The sequence below is a fragment of the Capsicum annuum genome, chromosome 7 (assembly GCF_002878395.1).
Source record: "Capsicum annuum cultivar UCD-10X-F1 chromosome 7, UCD10Xv1.1, whole genome shotgun sequence".
Lineage (NCBI taxonomy): Eukaryota > Viridiplantae > Streptophyta > Magnoliopsida > Solanales > Solanaceae > Capsicum > Capsicum annuum.
This window is the reverse complement of record NC_061117.1, coordinates 224,800,296-224,809,088: the sequence shown is the minus strand read 5'-3', so window position 1 is coordinate 224,809,088 and position 8,793 is coordinate 224,800,296. Positions and strand designations below refer to the sequence as shown.

The following is an 8,793-nucleotide window of genomic DNA, read 5'->3' as shown; positions in this document are numbered from 1 at the left end:
GGAATCTTAAAAATTTAACATATATTCTTCATAATTTCACAAAGAGAAAATTAAATACGGTAGAGTATAACAAAATCTTCTTTCTATTTTAGAAATAGACACATTATTTTAAGTATAAATAACATAAATACCAACTTTTTAAAAGTAATTACACTCTCTATCACTTTTTTAATTACTTTACTCTCTCTCCCTATTAATATACATAACATATCCGACATATACATAGCATTCTGTGTACATGTGAGATTTTTGTAATATGTTTAGGAAGTTAGAATTTTTTGTAATATTAAAAACATAAGTTGTGTATCTGTGTAATTTTTAGTTATTTTAATATGTCTCGTATCCAGAAAAAACAGTTAAAAAAAAAAAAAACCGACACAAATTACTAAAGTAATACAAAAAAATAATATAGTAATAGTTAAAAAAAGCCGATAATATTATATTACTAATAAATTATGCCAAACAATACATTAAACAAGTGAAAAAAAACTTTAATGATAACTATCAATAGCTTCATTTTACATTATCATGTAACTTTACTAGTTTTTTAAAAGATGATTTGTCTTATTTTTAAGAATATAAATTCAATGCTCCTACAAAATAAAGTTTGTAAAAAAATAAACATTAATAATTATATATATAAAAAGAATTAATTAAATTGACACCAAACTATGGGTGTGGGGACAAAAGACACTACATATGCTTCTTTACTCTTTCTAAACATTGGAATCTTCGAAAGTTGTCTATGGATAATTATCTTTTCCTAAAAAAAAAAAGTAGAAAAGGAAAAAAAAAAGTAGAAAAGGAACTTAATTATAGTAAAAAAAATAAAAAAAATCTTGTATTTTTCTTAAGGTTCGTTTGGTCAAAACAAATTATTTCAGTATTAACTATTTAAATTATTATCTCACACTTAATAGAAAATAAAATACTTCCTCCATTTCTAATTTTTTTAAGAAAAATATTAATTATAGACTAATTTAATTAAATTATCTTTATTTGTTATTCTTTTCTATTTAATATTTTTCTTACTACATTAATATCTTCATATTTATGATTAAGAATAAATATATAAACAAATAAATAATTATGTGTTGATTTTTTAAAATAATTAATATTACAAGATATCTAGTTTTAATATGAATGACAAGCATTTAGATATGTAAATTTTACATATATACCGACATGTTTATCATTAATTACTAAAAATCTCAACATCTTTCAAAATCTCCTAAAATTCCAACATTTGACCTCTAATGATATAAGTTAATTACATTAGATACATACTGCTGATACATGTATCTAATGTGATTAACTTGTATCACAGTAGATACATATATTAGATACATGTAGGGTTAACTTGTATTTCAGAAATAGTAAAAAATATGAAATGTTGGGATTTAAATAATTTTTAAGAAGTGGGAGATTTTTAGAAGTTTAGATAGTTATGATGTGGTTGTATATATATCGACATATTTTTCATTAATTACTAAAAATTACAATATCTTTTAAAATAAATAAATAAATTATTCTATGATTTTATTTTAATTTAATAATTCATTCCATAATTAGCTATCCTTATTTATCGTATCAATCCGGGGTGTGGGGTAATTTATTTAGTGAAAGTGACATGATATTTTAGCTGTACTCAACCTACGTAAATCTAGGAAATTTGAATGGGTTGGTAACTGCTAGCTGGATTTTTCAAAACGATAGTACTTATCACTAAAGTGATTTTCTTTTTTCCATAATTAAATAAAATAAAAATGCAATTTTTTACCTTTTTTGCTTAAATAAGTAAATAATGTATTTGAAGTGATGAAAGCAAACAGTTGCAACAGTGCAACACAAAAGGTTTTGTCTCTGTAACATTCTTTTAAGAGGGACAAGAGCATATAACAAAATAAAGATTCTTTTTTTTTTACTTATAAGGGTATGTTGAATCTTTTTTTCTTTTTAGTTTTTTTATTTAGTTTTTGCCAGTTTTGTTTATCAAGATTTTGTCTTTTTTTTTTTTTTTTTTTTGGTTTGCTTTGTGTTTTTTTGGGATTTTTTTTTTTTTTTCTTTTTTTTTAGGACTAAGGAGAAAAAAAAAAAAAAAACAGAAAAAAAGATTTTGTTTGTTATAGGGGTTTGAGTGATTCTTGTATTTGACCATGACTGTTTCCTTTAGTCAAAATAATTGGTTAAACTGTGTGAGTGTGTGTTTTTTCTCTGCTTAGTGTAGTTGTTTTCTGTCTTTTAATTGATTAATTTCCATTTCCTTTTGATTGATTATACCCAAAAGTTGCGTATACAGTAAACTCCTTGTTGTTGTATGTAAATGGTTGATTAGGCATAATTTATGTGTACACATTACACTCTCTGAATCTCCGAAAACTCACGTGAATACGCTGACTTTGTGGTAAGGCGTGCATATACACTACCCTCCCCGTACCTCACTTGTGTGTTTGTTGTTGTTGTTGTACAAATGTGGGATTACAATGTTTTTGTTGTTTGTTGTTGTTTTTGTTGTTGTTGGACAAATGGTTGATTTTATACGAATGGGAAAGAAGCAGCCTTTACTCTTTCGATTGCTGGTTAATATAGTTGTAAAGTGTTCATATTTAAGTAGGAACTGAGCGAGCAGGCTCTTGTTTTAATTATTATCGAAAAAGTTCCCAACTTTGAAAATGCAGTCCCATCCGACCATATTTGAACTTGAAGGTTCTCAACATTGGTAGTTTTAAAATTGTGTTAAGAAAGTTAATAGTTTTGTCGAATTTTAGTAGTTATCACATATATAAAAGAACGGCAGCTGGTTATAAAGCATCCCGCTTTCACACAGGGCAGTTCCATAAAGGGTGTGATGAAGTCAACCTACCCTAATGCAGGCATTAGTGGTCGCTTCAATGGCTCCAAGCTGTGAGCTATAGGTCACATTGTTGCTCCAAGGCTGTCCTTAATTCACATATAGAAATTTAAATTATGGGTTAAGAATATTGTTGACGTTTAGTAGTTTTTCACATGTATGTATATTTATGTTGTGTGTCGAATACTTGGTTTACTTGCCTCTGCATACAGGCATCCTATAGCAGTGTTAGCCTATCTATATACGTTAGTTTGTAAAATTAAAAGCTATGTATGGTGTTAGACTCTCGTTGTTTACTTCCCTGTGTTGCTGCCTATGAACATTTGGTGTACCTTTATTTGGCTTAAAACTGCGCCTTTTCTCTTTTGTGTTTAATTTGTTGCACATGATGCAGTGGCTCGCTGCAATGGACCCTTTTGATGCAGCGAAACTTGTGCATGAAAGAATCATGAGAGTTGAACCTGAACATGTTACGAGGAAGATTATTGGCTATATTTACTTGCAAGACTATCCAGACCAGGAAATGATCCGATTAGCGTTAGGACCTGATACCTTAATTCACAACGTGATCCAAAAAGCGAAAGATGCACTTAACCTGAACTCCACTTCAGTGTTTTGCAGTCCTTCTATAACTCCGGTTAATACAGCAGATCCCCTACTGCAGTTTGGACGTTTTCCACCTCATTCACCATCATCGGCTTTCCATGTAGCGGCTTCTCGCTGCAAACCTCAACTCTCTGATGAACATTCTTGTTTAACTGAAATTTTCTACCCTGGCTATGACCCTCAGCAACAGTTCCTCCAACCTGAAGAAACAACCGACTTCGGAAATTTGAATTACCCAAGTGATTATTGCTATCCAGAAGCAGCCCTTATCAGACGCGGTAGAAATTCTCCATGTCCGCTTAAACTTCCAGCTAAGGCTTGCCACTATTTCAACAAGGGCTTCTGTAGAAATGGTGCCAGCTGTAGGTACTTTCATGGCCATCCATTTCCCGAGAGCTTCTCACATATGATTGAACCGAATTTATGTGAATATGGTGATGAAGATGAATTACTTTCACCTGGTTCCCTGGAGAAATTAGAGCTGGAGATAACGGAGCTCTTGAAATATAAGAAAGGGCATCCTGTTTCAATTGCATCCCTGCCCATGATGTATTATGAGAAATACGGAAGAACTCTCCAAGCGGAAGGGTATCTAACCGAGAGCCAGAGACATGGTAAACCTGGCTATAATTTGACAAAGCTTCTTGCTCGATTGAAGTTTGTTCGTCTGATTGAAAGGTGTTTTACCTGAACTCTTGCATTGTTGCTTATTCAATCAAACGATCGTATGTAATTTCTAATATGTTTGGATGCTATGCTACAGGCCTCATGGACAACATTCCATAGTACTGGCTGAAGATGCAGTAAAGTACATGGACCCTTATGGTGAAAGAAGTGATCCAGGTCCTATTGTTAGTGGTTCACGTCAAATATATTTGACATTCCCTGCTGAGAGCACTTTTACGGAGGAAGATGTCTCTGATTACTTCGAGTATGCAACACAGCATGTGATGCTTATGTGCTTTGCCTTTTATTTAGCATTCAATACTTCTCTGATTATCTTTTCGGTTTTGTTTCCAGAACTTTTGGGCCAGTTCAAGACGTAAGAATGCCATGTCAGCAGAAACGAATGTTTGGATTTGTAACGTTCTTCAGTGCAGATACTGCAAAAATTGTTTTATCAACAGGAAATCCACATTATGTGTGTGGTGCTCGTGTTCTTGTCAAACCGTATAGGGAGAAGCCAAAGCTATCTGAAAGGTACTTTTGTAGGATCATGCTCTTTATAGCTTCTACTCATACTGCTATTCCTTAGTGACACATCTCGATTGCTATTTTAAGTTAACCTTTTATAGCCCTCTGCATACTTTGGTAAGGGAAGCATAGGGTAGCATTGAGAATTCAGCCTTCTCATCTTCCTTTTCCGTGAACTGTTGTATGGCTATGAAGTGAACGACTAACTTGTTTGGTAGTTTCTATTTTTGATCGGATATACTTTCAACTATTTCTCAATGATCAATCTCAACATTTCTGCTCTTCTTTCATTCACAGTCTAATCTTATTTCCTTTACTGCAGGAAGCACCAGGAAAGACTGGAATCATCAATATTTTACCACTTACAGCATGCTGATTTCGATTCTGGACTTCAAGAAAGTAAGACATTTGCACCTGAAATTCTGCTCAGTTGTAGGCTGAATGTAGTTCTTTTTTTCCTGGACGCAGAGTGGATGGACCCGTGGCTTCTTCTATATATATACACACAATGCAAAAAACTACAAAATTAGTGTAGTTAATTTAAATGACACTACTTGACAGTTAGTGTTCCTAGTGTAGTGGTCAAATATGTTATTTGCCTAGCAGAAGTCGGGTTTAGGTAATTTAAATGACGCTACTTGACAGTTAGTGTTCCTAGTGTAGTGGTCAAACGAGTCATTTGCCTAGCAGAAGTCGGGTTTAGGTAATTTAACTGACACTACTTTACAGTTAGTGTTCCTAGTGTAGTGGTCAAACGTGTCATTTGCCTAGCAGAAGTTGGGTTTGAGAGTAATCTTGATCCGTATGTATGCAAAGAATCGTCCCGATAATCTCCACCAAAATGAGAAGCGGCAAAGCCAGCAGGCCAAAGCTTTAATTCTACAAAATAAAGTGATACTGAATAAATGTAATAGACACTAATAGTTCAAAAAAGAATCTTCAGCATAACATAAGCGGCTTTAGAACCTGAATTTAGACAAAAAACTTCTCTTCCACAATTGCAAATTTTTGGTGTGCTGGCTTGCTGCTGTTGCTCTTTCATCTGTTCACTTCCTTAAATGTAGAGTCGCTTACGAAATATTTTGCCTACATGACTGCCTGGAAGATTTAGTTACTTTCGCGGCTGGATGAACGCCCATAGCTGTAAAGCCTTTGCGTAAATTTACCTTTTGTTCTCTCTCTGCGTTTGCTTTCGTTGAACTAATACATTTCATGGGCTGCCAACAGGATTTAAGCCCCCCAGACTGCTAAGGAAACACTTAATGGAAGAGCAAGTCCTTGAAATTGAGACTAGGCGACTTGCACAGCTGCAGTTATCGAGGAAACCCATGGCCACTCTATCCTATTCTCACCCTCCCATGGACGAATTTCACACTTCTCAGCGTGTGTATATGTTCCTTATCGTTATTTACTTTAGCTATATGAACATAAGTTATTTATTTGAAGTACTCTGATTTTCTGACTGCATATGTCAGCAGAACGCTCCAGCCATCTACTAGATGTTCGGAATGGTGGGTCCTCAGATGAAGATATTCCCAAGTATTCAGGAAGCCCTTATACTGATGACGAGAGGTATACATTGGAGTCATATAAGTTGGTTCCGATGGTAGTCAAGTTGCATTATCTCCGAGTGTTTTCTGGATTAAAATCAGATAACAAGTCCTTTTCTTTTTACTTCAATTTACTTGCTTGGGAATGGACTTTAAAAGAAAAAGGGTTTTCTTGATGTTTCTTTACCTCGCCTTTCTGATTACTATCATACCATTCCAAAGGAGTTTAGAGTATTTACGTTGCATTAAACCTTTGCGTAATTGTCTTGCAGACAGGTCCAAAACCTATGTCAAATAGTTCGATAGTAGGTTGTCCAATTGTGGTGATCATGAGGCATATTTATGATCGAAGTCTCCATCTTTTAGCCTTATACTTTCAATTGGACTCGTTATAGTTATTGTTGGTGTTGTATTTAATGCAGCAATCAACGGATCAACCTGCCAGACAGTCCATTCGCATCAGGATTAACGGCCAGTGAATCTGCAGCTAAATAGTTCCTCCGGATACACATTATTTAGGAATACAGGTCTACTTCAAAGGCGGCACCTTGTATTCAAGAGAATGCAGGTCTTTTTCATGGAAGTTTACAGGTGATGTAGTACATATAGCAGCAGGGAATATCAGAAATAGATCAACCACACAGCCGGGCTAACGTAACTTTGACACAAAGTCTTACATGTTTAGGTTCAGAAAAGAGGACATAGGTGATTGTCCTTGGCATAGAATGTTACATATAGTATTGTCTTTAGTTGATGGAGGATGATAGTGAAGATGTAGGATCAAGAAATATGTTTAGGAACTTTGTGAAGTTTGATAGTAGTTTAGTTTAAATAGAACTATAGAAGCCTTTTTATGTTCATTTTGCTGAAAAAAATCTGTTACTTGCAAGGTGCAGCCATGAAAATTTGTTTCATTTGAGATGTCTGTCTCTGATTTTTTTTTGCGTACAATTGATTCTTGTGGTTTGGTCTTTTTCCGAAGCTTGCGTATGGCAAGAGCTTTAGTTCAGTGGGTTGCAACCCTTGAATTGCTTCATCTGAAAAGTTGTATGGTTAGAGTAAAATACTAGTATTATTTTAGGCCAGTGAATCTCTTCGCCACTTTCAAAATAAATAAGAAAAATGTTTTTTTTTTTCATGTGTAAAATTGAAGATCTCTTGAGTATAAAAATGAAAGACTCTTTGTTGAAAGGATATCAATCTAAAAAGCAATCGTCTACCAAATCATTTCTTCCGTTATTAGTGGCGAATCTAGGATTTATACTAACAAAATTCAAAAGATAAAAGTAAACACACGAATGAGCCAAGTAAATTTAATATATGCTATACGGACCAAAAATGGTTGTATGTTCATGTGCTTTTTTTAACAAATAATTTTGGTGTTGTATTTGTATAAATAATTTTATTATTTATTGTCGTTTCTGATTGAGGGTATTTTGGTAATTTCAAATCTTCTCTATTCTAATTTAATTATATTACTTTGTCATTTTGAATATGTTATATATTTGAAAATTGAGAATAGTTTCATTCCTAATCTTATCTCTCCTAGTAAGATCACACATATCCAACACAAATTCTCATTTTCGTCACCTTCAACATGTGGATGTGAGAATATTGTTGGGTTTTAGGTACTGTACCTTTTATTCTCATTTCTCTGTGTAATTGTACATACTCTGAATCATTAATATAAATAGCCTTCCGCCGTGGAGTTTACCCACAGGTATTACCACGAATCATTCTCTCACATATTTCTCTCTCTCCTCACGAAATTTCTCTCTAGCTTTCTTCATCTTTTCCGTCAGATCTAATGTGAGCATACGCAAATCGATCTTAACAACTGGTAACTCCAAAATATTCTTTTGATCCATGATAAGTCAAATTAAGTAGGTATTTGACCACAAAAATTATTCACCAAATTTTCACTTTATTTCAAAATATATTTTTATTTTATTTGAAATACTTGTTTGACAATGAAAATTAAAAATGTATTTAGCAATATATTTTCATAATTTTTAATTTTCAAAAAATACCTTTTAAGGCATTTTTACTTCTTTTTTTTTTTAACTCAGGTTTTCCTTTCACTTTATAGAAAGGCCGGTATATTTTAAGTCTACAATATATTCAAAACTATAATCATCAAACATAATTTTAATTCTATTTTTAATTTTAAAAATATCAAATAATATAAATATATTTTTTATTTTTTTGATCAAACAAATCATAAGTGTGTGATTCTTTCTTTTTCAAAGGAAAGGAGTAAACTAGTGGAGTTGATCACCATATCATGTAAAAAAAATCGTTTGGTGTAATAAAGTTATCGGTATGCACGGTGTCCGGGGAATGATTCCACCAGAAGGATGTATCATATGCAACCTTATATTACATTTCTGTCAGAGACTATTTTCAAGGGTTGAACCCGTAACATCCTGATCACATATACCATACCATGTATCAAAGCTAAAAGCTAAGGGTCATAATTACTTCTCTTTTGACGGCCAATCTCATTTCTCAAGGATTTGCCTGATTAGACCATTATACTCCTCCACCGAGTTCGGAGTCTAAAAGGCAAGTTTTTTTAGTCAAAATTTTAAA

At 33.0% G+C, this 8,793-nt stretch overlaps 1 protein-coding gene across 6 annotated transcripts; it reads left to right on the top strand.

The window, feature by feature from the left end:
* Nucleotides 1-1,752: 1,752 nt before the first annotated feature.
* LOC107878787 (zinc finger CCCH domain-containing protein 18) lies at nt 1,753-7,120 on the top strand. 6 transcript variants are annotated; one of them, XM_016725916.2, is made up of 8 exons: nt 1,753-1,933; nt 3,246-4,135; nt 4,221-4,388; nt 4,478-4,657; nt 4,974-5,050; nt 5,879-6,034; nt 6,127-6,223; nt 6,624-7,120. In XM_016725916.2, the coding sequence occupies exons 2-8, from the start codon at nt 3,258-3,260 to the stop codon at nt 6,694-6,696; spliced, it is 1,629 nt and encodes a 542-aa protein (XP_016581402.1). In that variant the 5' UTR covers nt 1,753-1,933; nt 3,246-3,257; the 3' UTR covers nt 6,697-7,120. The 6 variants fall into 6 exon arrangements, with proteins under 6 accessions (XP_016581402.1, XP_047249317.1, XP_016581401.1 ...); XM_047393361.1 differs by having other exon boundaries at nt 1,754-1,933; nt 6,130-6,223; XM_016725915.2 differs by lacking the exon at nt 1,753-1,933 and adding an exon at nt 2,100-2,195 and having other exon boundaries at nt 6,130-6,223.
* Nucleotides 7,121-8,793: the final 1,673 nt, after the last annotated feature.

Coding starts and splice junctions, on each gene's coding strand:
- LOC107878787 (XM_016725914.2), top strand. CDS start 2,157: ATGACTGTTTCCTTTAGTCAAAATAATTGGTTAAACTGT. Junction 5,051..5,878: donor CGATTCTGGACTTCAAGAAA/GTAAGACATTTG, acceptor GGCTGCCAACAG/GATTTAAGCCCCCCAGACTG. Junction 6,035..6,126: donor CGAATTTCACACTTCTCAGC/GTGTGTATATGT, acceptor TGCATATGTCAG/CAGAACGCTCCAGCCATCTA.